The sequence below is a fragment of the Colossoma macropomum genome, unplaced genomic scaffold (genome assembly GCF_904425465.1).
Source record: "Colossoma macropomum unplaced genomic scaffold, Colossoma_macropomum, whole genome shotgun sequence".
NCBI classification, from domain to species: Eukaryota; Metazoa; Chordata; class Actinopteri; order Characiformes; family Serrasalmidae; genus Colossoma; species Colossoma macropomum.
In genome coordinates, this window is record NW_023494795.1 from 41,985,675 (window position 1) to 41,998,460 (window position 12,786).

General features: G+C 42.3%; 1 protein-coding gene across 3 annotated transcripts in view; it reads right to left on the minus strand.

The window, feature by feature from the left end:
* Positions 1–450: 450 nt before the first annotated feature.
* The window catches only part of l3mbtl3 (L3MBTL histone methyl-lysine binding protein 3), an 80,507-nt gene continuing 68,171 nt past the window's right edge, over positions 451–12,786 (minus strand). For all 3 annotated transcript variants that reach the window (XM_036582462.1, XM_036582460.1, XM_036582461.1), the window contains exons 20-22: positions 5,446–5,600; positions 2,855–2,917; positions 451–1,111 (exon numbers count right to left, since the gene is read on the minus strand). In XM_036582462.1, coding sequence (XP_036438355.1) covers positions 968–1,111; positions 2,855–2,917; positions 5,446–5,600 — 362 coding nt within the window. In that variant the 3' untranslated portion in view covers positions 451–967. The remainder of the gene's footprint in view (positions 1,112–2,854; positions 2,918–5,445; positions 5,601–12,786) is intronic.

The window sequence follows — 12,786 nt, forward strand, 5'->3', positions numbered from 1 at the left end:
TAAGATGTAAACAGAGTCATTCAGAGTGGTTTGGTGTGAAACGCTCTGTTCTAGAGAAACTTACCGAGTCAGAACTGTTCACAGTGGTGGTGATAGGAACCAGACGTCCACCTCTAAAAGCTCCCTCACAGAAAGTTACTACAGGAAATGGTTATGAATTCACTGCCTGATGACTGAGATGCTGTTTTGTGACAAAGTTTTGGCTTAAAATATGTTTTAGCCCATTTATTTTTAATCCATTCATGGTGGAGGGATACATGCAGGGTGCTGTGAGGCAAAATAGTCCCCGAAGAAAACTTATTATTTCAGATTTTCCACTATTTTCCATCATCAACATTCCATATAAACCCAGAAGACTCGTGTAGGTTCACTGGTGGTTCTGGATAGTAAATAAAATGTCTATATTTGTGTTGTAGTCATGGCGACCCCTGGTTCCTATCACCACCACTGTAAAGACATCTGAACCATTTCACACCAAACCACTCTAAATCTCTCTGTTCACATCTTAAACACTAAATTATGCAGTTATTTTTAAAAACTAGTGCAATTCCATTTTAAACTACAACAGCAGATGTTGAGTGTTTTTCTGTCTCCTATAAAAGTTATTATTTCTGAGATACAAGGTTTTCTCTCTCTCACACACACACACACATTTTCTAAACCGCTTATCCTTCTGGGTTGCGGGGGCAGGGGGGTGGTGCTGAAGCCTATTCCAGCAGCCACTGGGTGGAAGGCAGGACATACCCTGGACAGGTCAGGATTTCTCATGCCAGCAAAACAGTAATGTGCAAAAAAAACAGCTGACAGTGACCTTTGATTGTGGTGTTATCAGTTATAAAGCTATATGTATTGTATATGATCTTGCATTCTGAATGTGTTGTTCCTTCTAAAAGCCCTTCAGGTTAAGCTGTGGCCTCACCACAGGTGAGTGAGGGTCATTGGCCAGAGTCTGCTGTCCCAGTGGACGTCAAAGTTCATTGCAGGCAGAGTTCTCTGCAGTCTTAAACATGAGTATGGAGTTATAGATCTTCAGCGCCGGACCCAGCTTTATACTCAAAATCTTCACCAGGTCAGTCTGGGTCAGCAGTAGGAACGCCTCGCCATCGATTTGCTGGAAAGACACAACATATCAATCAGTAAGTCCACTTTATTAGAAACATCTACCTTGTGCTTCCACTAACTGACCACTTTATTAGAAACACCCACCTTGTGCTTCCACTAACTGACCACTTTATTAGAAACACCCACCTTGTGCTTCCACTAACTGACCACTTTATTAGAAACACCTACCTTGTGCTTCCACTAACTGGCCACTTTATTAGAAACACCCACCTTGTGCTTCCACTAACTGGCCACTTTATTAGAAACACCCACTTTGTACTTCCACTAACTGGCCACTTTATTAGAAAAACCTACCCTGTGCTTCCACTAAGTGGCCACTTTATTAGAAACACCTACCTCGTGCTTCCACTCAGTGGCCACTTTATTAGAAACACCTACCTTGTGCTTCCACTAAGTGGCCACTTTATTAGAAACACCTACCTTGTGCTTCCACTAACTGGCCACTTTATTAGAAACACCCACCTTGTGCTTCCACTAACTGGCCACTTTATTAGAAACACCCACCTTGTGCTTCCACTAACTGGCCACTTTATTAGAAACACCCACCTTGTGCTTCCACTAACTGGCCACTTTATTAGAAACACCCACTTTGTACTTCCACTAACTGGCCACTTTATTAGAAAAACCTACCCTGTGCTTCCACTAAGTGGCCACTTTATTAGAAACACCTACCTCGTGCTTCCACTCAGTGGCCACTTTATTAGAAACACCTACCTCGTGCTTCCACTAAGTGGCCACTTTATTAGAAACACCTACCTTGTGCTTCCACTAACTGGCCACTTTATTAGAAACACCCACCTTGTGCTTCCACTAACTGGCCACTTTATTAGAAACACCTACCTTGTGCTTCCACTAACTGGCCACTTTATTAGAAACACCCACCTTGTGCTTCCACTAACTGGCCACTTTATTAGAAACACCTACCTTGTGCTTCCACTTAGTGGCCACTTTATTAGAAACACCTACCTTGTGCTTCCACTAACTGACCACTTTATTAGAAACACCCACCTTGTGCTTCCACTAACTGGCCACTTTATTAGAAACACCTACCTTGTGCTTCCACTAAGTGGCCACTTTATTAGAAACACCTACCTTGTGCTTCCACTCAGTGGCCACTTTATTAGAAACACCTACCTTGTGCTTCCACTAACTGGCCACTTTATTAGAAAAACCTACCTTGTGCTTCCACTAAGTGGCCACTTTATTAGAAACACCTACCTTGTGCTTCCACTAACTGGCCACTTTATTAGAAACACCCACCTTGTGTTTTTTATGAACTGGCCACTTTATCAGAAACGCCCAACATTTACTCCACTCACTGGCCACTTTATTGTAAACACCCACCTTGTGCTTCCACTACCTGGCAGCATTATAAGAAACACCTTATGAATTGTAGTTTACGGCAGATTAAACATCAACACACGGTGCTGTTACTTCTGAAGTTACAGGTCAGTCTGAGAAAGAAGTCTGAGCTCTAGGAGAAAACTCAGTGACTGTGTATGCGCCCAGATACTTTGTTCTCTGTCACTGTCAATAAATAATGTAAATAGAGAATAATATAAGGCCATAAGAGTATTGCTCCAATAGAATTATTTAACCAGCTTCCTTTTGAGCAATATTGGATTTTCCTCGATGCTGCCAGCAGTGATGAGTGAGTGATTTATGGCCGCTGGAGTGAAGTCACTCTGCTTTGAGCCCACATGGTGGTTCTGACTGAAGCATAATTCATTACCTCCTCCCTGAAAGTGCGCACTTGCTCCCTACAGCCTGGCAGACCCTGGATAAACTCAGTCACCTGTGGATCAACAGAGAGAGCATCAGTGAGGGAGCAGCCACTGGAGAGCTGGAGACTGCAGACACTTTAATGGGGAAACAGTCAGAGTGAAATGAACTCAAGTGAACTCGGCTCAAGTTCGTCTTCTGGATATTGTCCATGTTTTAGCTTTGTAGGTCCAGAGCTGATGTTTTTAAAAATTTCTGCATGATTTAGTGTTTAAGGTGTAAACGGAGAGATTCAGAGTGGTTTGGTGTGAAATGGTTCAGATGTCTTTACAGTGGTGGTGATAGGAACCAGGGGTCGCCATGACTACAACACAAATATAGACATTTTATTTACTATTCAGAACCACCAGTGAACCTACACGAGTCTTCTGAGTTTATATGGAATGTTGATGATGGAAAATAGTGGAAAATCTGAAATAATATGTTTTCTTTTGGGACTATTTTGCCTCACAGCGCCCTGCATGTTATGTATCCCTCCACCATGAATGGAGTTTAAGGCCAAAATCTTCTCAAATCTATCATTAAACAGTGTCTCAGTCATCAGGCAGTGAATTCATAACCATTTCATGTAGTAACTTTCTGTGAGGGAGCTTTTAGAGGTGGACGTCTGGTTCCTATCACCACCACTGTGAACAATTCTGACTTGGTAAGTTTCTCTAGAACAGAGCGTTTCACACCTGAGTGACTTTGTTTACATCTCAACCATTTAATTATGGAAAAATATTGAAGAATTGGTGGAATTTTTCCTTTTAAGGGGATAAAATGTGTTAATATGCTTTAATCGAAACTGAACAGAATCTATGAGGATGTTACCATCCGCAAATATAATTTATGAGATTTATGAGGTGTTGTATGCAACAATATTTTGACCATTACATCTTCAGATACATATTTATGGACACTTTTGTATCACGAGTCCAGACTGGATGTTTGAGTTTCAGGCGCCAAACCAGAGGAAACGTCCCAGCCAGTATTTTTCTGTTATGAAATGAACAGGAGCTGTTTTGTGCATCGCAGAAAGCGCACTAATGTAAAAATGCATCCTCAATTTATCATCGAAAACTTTTAAATGAGCTCTGAGAAGCTGAGTTTTCCTAAAGCGATTTTCTTCACTGAGCACATTTACAAGTTTAGATGCGATCCAGTGAGGAAATCATTTTTTAAATTTATGTACCATTATGCAAATCTTTATTTTCTTAAGCAGGAAGCTGAGCGTGCTCAGAGAAGTCCAAAACTCTGAGAAACAGGGAAAGTAAGACAAGTCTATTCATTAGAGCACAACACTGAAACTGTAGTGCTTCATTAGTTAAACGATAAACATCATTATAATCATCATCACCAGGAGCTCGATAGAGAAAATCTCGAGAGGCACTTTAACCCTTTAAAACTCTCAGGCTTTTACATACTAAGCCTTATTATTCAGTACCTACAGGGACTTTAATGCAAACTGCTCTTAGGTTATAGAAGCCCTGGCCATGTAAGGGGTTAAAGGGGAACTCCACCACTTTTCCCCAAATTTCCTGCATAATTCAGTGTGTGAGATGTAAACAGAGAGATTCAGAGTGGTTTGGTGTGAAATGGTTCAGATGTCTTTATACTGGTGATGATAGGAACCAGGGGTCGCCATGACTACAACACAGATATAGACATTTTATTTACTATCCAGAACCACCAGTGAACCTACACGAGTCTTCTGAGTTTATATGGAATGTTGATGATGGAAAATAGTGGAAAATCTGAAATAATAAGTTTTCTTTTGGGACTATTTTGCCTCACAGCGTCCTGCATATTATGTATCCCTCCACCATGAATGGAGTTTAAGGCCAAAATCTTCTCAAATCTATCATTAAACAGTGTCTCAGTCATCAGGCAGTGAATTCATAACCATTTCATGTAGTAACTTTCTGTGAGGAGCTTTTAGAGGTGGACGTCTGATTCCTATCACCACCACTGTAAACACTTCTGACTCAGCTAGTTTCTCTATAATGAAGCATTTCACACAAAACCACTCTGCAGTAGAATTTCATATAATCTGTTGTGAGGGCATGCACAGGTACTCTAATACTTGGATAAGGTGCCGGTATTTTGATAGTGAAATCAGTCTTTGGGTGTTTATGTGTCATCATGGAAATATGGAGAAAATATGCTAAGAATTAGACTACATCACTTGTAATAGACTAACAATTTAGAGAAACATGCATGCTCGCTTGTATTTGCGAGCACGTTATATTACACTTTGCTACTCTGAAACAGAGCCTGAATGTGAGAATATTGCCAAGGACACACTGTTCAGACGTGGCTGGAAAGGCAGAGATTATTATTAAGGGCTGGACAGTGTTTCTCCAGAATGTCCTGTCTTCTGTTTGGGACTTCACGATTCTGAATGGCTGGTTTCTGATTCCTCTGATTGTCTCCATCCATCTTGTAGCTGCTTCAACGTTCAAAGGCGTCTATATTTTACTTGTCTCACTTGTTTATTGTCCAGCCCTCACATCCTTAAAAAAACACAGAGAAGTGGTATCACTGTGAGAAGTCTCGTACCTGCTCCACGCTCCAGGTGGCCACGTTACTGGCCGTGATTCCAGCCACCGATGGGAGGAGTTTACTGTGCTGGTCCCAGCAGTGAGGCATGCTGGGAGATGGCGTGGAGCAAGGCATAAACACGGACTGGTGCAGAGCCTGCTGCAGAGTCAACTCTGAGAGAGAGAGAGAGAGAGAGAGAGAGAGAGAGAGAGAACGAAAAAACAAATACATTGGTTAACTTGCTGTTATCTTAATTGCCACTTCTACTCACTGGCCACTTTATTAGAAACACCTACCTTGTGTTTCCACTCACTGGCCACTTTACTAGAAACACCCACCTTGTGCTTCCACTCACTGGCCACTTTATTAGAAACACCCACCTTGCACTTCCACTCACTGGCCACTTTATTAGAAACACCCACCTTGTGCTTCCACTAACTGGCCACTTTATTAGAAACACCCACCTTGTGCTTCCACTAACTGGCCACTTTATTAGAAAAAACTACCTTGTACTTTCACTCAATGGCCACTTTATTAGAAACACCTAGCTTATAACTCCACTTTGTAGACGCAGAGTTACAGACTGTAGTCTATCTGCTGCTGCAGTCTATCAGCCCCCTTTACCCCATTTACCATTGGTCAGTTTCTGACTACAGGACCGGTGATGTCCAGATATTATTTGGTTGGTGGACTATTCTCAGCTCAGCAGTGACTCTGACACTGTAGTGTGTGTGGTGCTGGTATGAACGTGTTACACATGTCCGAGTCACTGCTAGGTAGAGAGTGGTCCAGTGGCTCTGTGGTCAAGAAACTGACCACTGATGAAGGGCTAGAAGCTAGACAGATGGTCAACAGTCTCTAACCGTACACCAGCAAGGTGGAGGGGTTTCTGATAAAATGGCCAGGGAGTGAGCTGCTGTTTCACAAACATTTCTTAACTGTTTTAAAGAAACTTCTAAATCTGTAAAATGTAATTATGTTGAGGATTTTGAAGGCTGAAGGCAGCGCAGTGTCGTCCCCAGACTTCATTAGTCTCATTAAGTCATCATCAGGTGTTTAATTAGTGAAAACAGCAGTGACCCTGTTCACAGGCAGGAATGTCTGGTCTTCTGAGGACTTTCCGCTGAAGTGAGCGGCGTTTAAGCCACTGAGACTGTGATGTTCGCTTAGCTCCTCTCAGCACTGCCGGCTTTGTGTTCAGATTGTTTTTTAACACAATGTTTTATTTCACCACAGGATCCTCACATCGTCTTTAACATTCACACCGCTATCTGCCTCGGCGCTGCTAATTAATTCTATCGGGGCTGAATCTGTTTAACAGCCTGTTAAAGAGAATATCAACCGTTAGAAATCACAGATAAACTTGAAGGCGATAACAAAAGCATGCTGTACTTTCATATTAATTATGTCTGACTCGTTGCTCGTTGAAACCAGTGGAGAAATTGGGGAGAAAGTGCAGACTGTAACATTAGTGTGGTACAGGCATTCTCATAGACAAACACTGGCAGCACAACGGCTTCGTACTGAAGAACTCAGTGATTTTAAACATGGCGCTGTCATAGGATGTCACCTCTGCCACAAGTCAGTCTGTGAAATTTCTGTCCCGCTAGATCTGCCCCAGACAACTGTAAGTGCTGGGTCATTCTACAGAAACGTCCACTTTTCTGTCCCTCCATAGGAGTCACTGGTGTTACTGATCCTCATTGGTGTTACACATAATAAAGGGAAACACCAGAGACATTTTTAATGAACAATGCATTTTACAAAATACCTGCTACAGAGCATCAAACCACATGTGGTCAGTCATGGAATATCCACTAAAATATGGAATTTAATGCATTTGAATTCTATTTTTTCACAGTTACCTCAGAATAAAGTCGGTCACACCAGTGACTTCAGCTAAAAGCTTCATATGAAATCATGAGCTGAATGAGAAAATCTCTGATAACTGAAAGACACAGTGGACTCACCATGAGCTTTTCTTCATAGATCCTCAGAAAACAGGTAAAAGGAAGTCGAGTGATGTCATCAGTGTGACTTTTATTTCAAAAGAGTTTTTTGTTACGCGGTAACACCAGTGACACGACTCCTGGAGACAACTTTCATTATATATTTTATAATATTTATTTGGCATTTGTTTTCTTTATATCATTTAATTCATAGATTTCATAGTCATTTATAGGTTATTGTAGTTAAAACTGCAGAAAAACGTGTTTTTTTCTTCAAAATATGGCCTCAGCCTTTAAACATGACTGTGGGGACGAGCTCTTCTGTGGTGCTTGGAATTCTAGATAATTTATTTAAAAACCAATATTGCTAAATTTATGGTTCAAGAAGGTGATATTGTTAAAATAACTTATTGCATTATTTTAATATCTAAATTATTTTAATATCTAAATTTTAATATCTCATGTTTTTTAATTGTAATATATCTCTAAATGCTAGGGACTCAAAAGTGGACGTTTCTGTAGAATGACCCAGCTATTATTGTGAAATTCAAGCATCTAGCTCAACAACAGCTCAGCCACAAAGTGGTGCACCAGGCAAACTCACAGCATGGATAGCCTCTGTTGCATCACTCACGTGCCTTTGGAAGCAACTTCAGCAGAAGGAATGTAAAACACCTCAGTGTCACTGCTGGACTGAGAATAGTCCACCAACCAAAAACATCCAGCCAACAGCGTCCTGTGACCACTGATGAAGGACTAGAGGATGACCAACTCAAACTGTGCAGCAGCAGATGAGCTATCGTCTCTGACTTTACATCTACAAGGTGGACTGACAAGGTAGGAGTGTCTAATAGAGTGGACAGTGAGTGGACACAGTGTTTAAAAACTCCAGCAGCACTGCTGTGTCTGATCCACTCAGACCAGCACAACACACACTAACACACCACCACCACATCAGTGTTACTGCAGTGCTGAGAATGATCCACCACCCAAATAGTACCTGCTCTGTGAGGGTCCATGGGGGTCCTGACCACTGAAGAACAGGGTAAAAGGGGGCTAACAAAGTATCAGAGAAACAGATGGACTACAGTCTGTAACTGTAGAACTACAAAGTGCACCTATATAGTAAGTGGAGCTGATAAAATGGACAATGAGCGTAGAAACAAGGAGGTGGTCATGATGTTATGCCTGATCGGTGTATTTTAGACAATGACAGGCTTTAAACTTTGTGGGAACAGTTTGGGGAAGACCCTTTCCTGTTCCAGCATGACTGAGCCCCTGTGCACAAAGCAGCTCCATAAAGACATGGCCTGACGAGACTGGTGTGGAGGAACTCCAGTGACCCTGACCTCAACTCCAACGTCGTGACTGAACAGGCCATTTTGCAAGGCAGCACAAACTGCTATTGTGTGGTGTGACTGCAGCTTTAACACCCTTATTCACATGTTTGTTTAAGGCAGTAAAGAAAGAGCGGCTTGAGTCTGTCATTTTAAGATATCGCTGTAAAAAAACATTCATTTCTAACAAAGCCAAACTGCCGGAGGCCCGTAGTTATTGTGTATATCGAGCCGACATTGACTCGTCACAACAGCCATAATAGAAGTAATTACACCAGAAGGCCAATCTCAGAAAATCACTGCCAGAAATCTCCCCCATTCCCTCCATTGTTTTGTCTCATCATCACCAGGCTTCATTAAACATGTGTGTGTCTGTCTGTCGCTCTCAATTACTGTAATTATGAAGGAGATTCACATGAGCAGAAATCATTTCTAACTCTGTTACTTCGACTACGCTCAGTTCCCGACAAAAAGCAGCGGGTATTAAGCTCTAAACAGCGACGGCTGACACTACGTCAGACTAAATATCAAATAGTTATTATTTTTTTTTTTTATCAGAGTGTCTGTAACCGCACATGCCTAATTGTTCTTATGATAGACTCAGTCACGCTTAAGTTCTGTCACAATTACACTCATTTCAATGGAAATGAAGTTACACTCCAGAAATAAATTTTGCATGCAAGTTAGTGACCTTCAACATGCAAATCTGACCAGCAGCGCTGCTGCTCTGGCTGTGCTGACCTCTAAAAGGCTGACCTTACACACAGTAGCACCGAAAATGCTAAAAGCTGGATTTAACTATTCCACTAATTCAACTAATGCCTAAGTTGAGCCTAAACACTGTATTAGACGGTATAACTGTCTTTACTTTTCTACATTTTTAGTGAGAGACAAATTAACCTGCATGCTCAGTTTAGCTATTTTCATTTAGCAAAGTTAGCTATACCCTGATAGCAAGAGGACAGCGGCCCACTGCTGGCCCACTGGTGGCAAAGCTGGCGGCCCACTGGCTTTTTGTTCTTCTCTGGGCGGCCAACTGGTAGTTAAGCAAAGTGAGAGACAAGATACCACTTTTCATCACTTATTTTTCACTCGCAGTCCGATTTACTTATTTTTCCTTCATTTCTTTCTTTTGTTGTCCTTTGTAAATTAGTTTAGTAGCTAATTTTAACGGTAATATCATAAATAAAGCCAGTTATACAGCTGTAACCAATGTAGCACACTGTCAGCAACATTTTTTATCTAAATAATTGAATATAAGGGTTAATTATTAATATTATTATTATTATTTCTCTTAGTTGGTTGTAATAATTATCTTAGTTTGTCTTCCAAAATAAACAAAAGCTATGTTTAAAATCTGTTTTACTAGTTAGACTTTGTATGCAGGACAGTAATATAGGTGGCCCAAGGGTGGGTCAGCAGCGGCATACAGTCAACAGGGGGGCCGGCCTTATCAAAACCAGCGGACCGAAATATTTGAACTAAACTTAAAATCATGAAAACTGCAACTAGCTAACTTCATTTAAGTCTGCTAACTTAAGACAGCTAACTCCAACTCTGCTAAACACACAGCTAACCCTGGATAACTCTCCTAAAGCCAGGCAGACACTGCGACTTTTAGAAATGTTGTTCTTTGGTGACTCACACTGTGACTTTGACTCGCCCTGGATCAGTCTACTAGCTGTAAATCATGTGTGTGTGTGTGTATGTGTGTGTGTGTGTATGTGTGTGTTGTATGTGTGTGTGTGTTGTGTGTGTGTGTGCTGTATGTGTGTGTGTGTGTGTGTTGTGTGTGTGCTGTACGTGTGTGTGTGTGTGCTGTACGTGTGTGTCGTACGTGTGTGTGTGTGCTGTACGCGCGTGTGTGTGTGTGTGCTGTATGTGTGTGTGTGTGTGTTGTGTGTGTGCTGTACGTGTGTGTGTGTGTGCTGTACGTGTGTGTGTGTTGTACGTGTGTGTGTGTGTGTTGTGTGTGTGTGTGCTGTACGTGTGTGTTGTGTGTGTGTGTGCTGTACGTGTGTGTGTGTGTGTGTGTTGTGTGTGTGTGTGTGTGTGTGCTGTACGTGTGTGTGTGTGTGTGTGTATGTGTGTGTGTGTGTATGTGTGTGTTGTGTGTGTGTGTGTGTGTGTGTGTGCTGTACGTGTGTGTGTGTGTTGTGTGTGTGTATGTGTGTGCTGTACGTGTGTGTTGTGTGTGTGTGTGTGTGTGTGTTGTGTGTGTGTGTGTATGTGTGTGTGTGTGTGTGTGTGTGTGTTGTGTGTGTGTGTGTGTGTGTGCTGTACGTGTGTGTGTGTGTTGTGTGTGTGCTGTACGTGTGTGTGTGTGTGTGTGTGTGTGTGTGCTGTACGTGTGTGTGTGTGTTGTGTGTGTGTATGTGTGTGCTGTACGTGTGTGTTGTGTGTGTGTGTGTGTGTGTTGTGTGTGTGTGTGTATGTGTGTGTTGTATGTGTGTGTGTGTTGTGTGTGTGTGTGCTGTATGTGTGTGTGTGTGTGTTGTGTGTGTGCTGTACGTGTGTGTGTGTGTGCTGTACGTGTGTGTCGTACGTGTGTGTGTGTGCTGTACGCGCGTGTGTGTGTGTGTTGTACGTGTGTGTGTGTTGTACGTGTGTGTGTGTGTGTTGTGTGTGTGTGTGCTGTACGTGTGTGTTGTGTGTGTGCTGTACGTGTGTGTGTGTGTTGTGTGTGTGTGTGTGTGTGTGTGCTGTACGTGTGTGTGTGTGTGTGTGTGTGTGTGTGCTGTACGTGTGTGTGTGTTGTACGTGTGTGTGTGTGTGTTGTGTGTGTGTGTGCTGTACGTGTGTGTTGTGTGTGTGTGTGCTGTACGTGTGTGTGTGTGTTGTGTGTGTGTGTGTGTGCTGTACGTGTGTGTGTGTGTGTGTTGTGTGTGTGTGTGTGTGTGTGTGTGTGTGTGTGTGTGCTGTACGTGTGTGTGTTGTGTGTGTGTGCTGTACGTGTGTGTTGTGTGTGTTGTGTGTGTGTGTGTGCTGTACGTGTGTGTACTGTACGTGTGTGTGCTGTACGTGTGTGTGTGTGTGTGTGTGTGTGTGTGTGTGTGTGTGTGTGTGTGTGCTGTATAAGCTGTGAACCATATCTGCGTTCCTCTCTGAATAAATGGGTAATATGTTCTCACATAAACATAAAAAATGTGAAATTACATACTGAGATGTATTCAGATTCAGCTCTGTGATGAATGGAAGTCATTTGGAGGCGTATTCAGACCTGAAAGCCGGGTTTCTGTGCCTCTGCTCAGAACAGAAAGGCTAAAGCTCTCTCCGTAAATTGAGTTAGCCGGAGACTAATCTGCACACAAAAGCCGGCTTCGCTCTGTTGTATCTATAATCTCCCATTAGCTAAAGGTGTGAGTGAATTAGCATACGTCCTGTAGCAGGAAGCTGATGGAGGGACAGTTCTCTCCCCTTTCTCAGCTGCAGAAGGTAAAGAGGAGCAGAAAGAGGGAAAGAAACCAGCAGTAACACACATTAAGGTTGGATTCAAGCCATGCAGAGCAGCTCTGATACAATCAGCAGTTCATCAGCTCTGTTTTCTGATAGTTTAATAGCAGTTTTTCTCATTTTGAGTCTTGGTTCCTCTCAGTGGTTCTTCATCAAACTCTTGGGGAGCTTTTCATTTTGAGACTTGGTTCCTCTCAGTGGTTCTTCATCAAACTCTTGGGGAGCTTTTCATTTTGAGACTTGGTTCCTCTCAGTGGTTCTTCATCAAACTCTTGGGGAGCTTTTCATTTTAAGCATTGGTTCTTCTAAGCGGTTCTACCCTGAGGGAGTTCTCCCTTCTGAAACTTGGCTCCTTGGTTCTTCACAGTGGTTACCTCATGTTCTTAAAAAGTTTCTCCTTTAGAGTCTTGGTTCCTCTCAGTGGTTCTTCCTTGTGCTCTTAGGGTGTTTCTCCTTTTGAGTCTTGGTTCCTCTCATTTGTTCTCTTTTGAAGATTTTAAGAAGTTTCTCCTTTCAGGTTTTGGTTCCTCTCAATGGTTCTTCCTCATGCTCTTAGTGTGTTTCTTCTACTGAATCTCGGTTCCTCTCTGTGGTTCTTCCTTATGTTGTTAGGGTGTTTC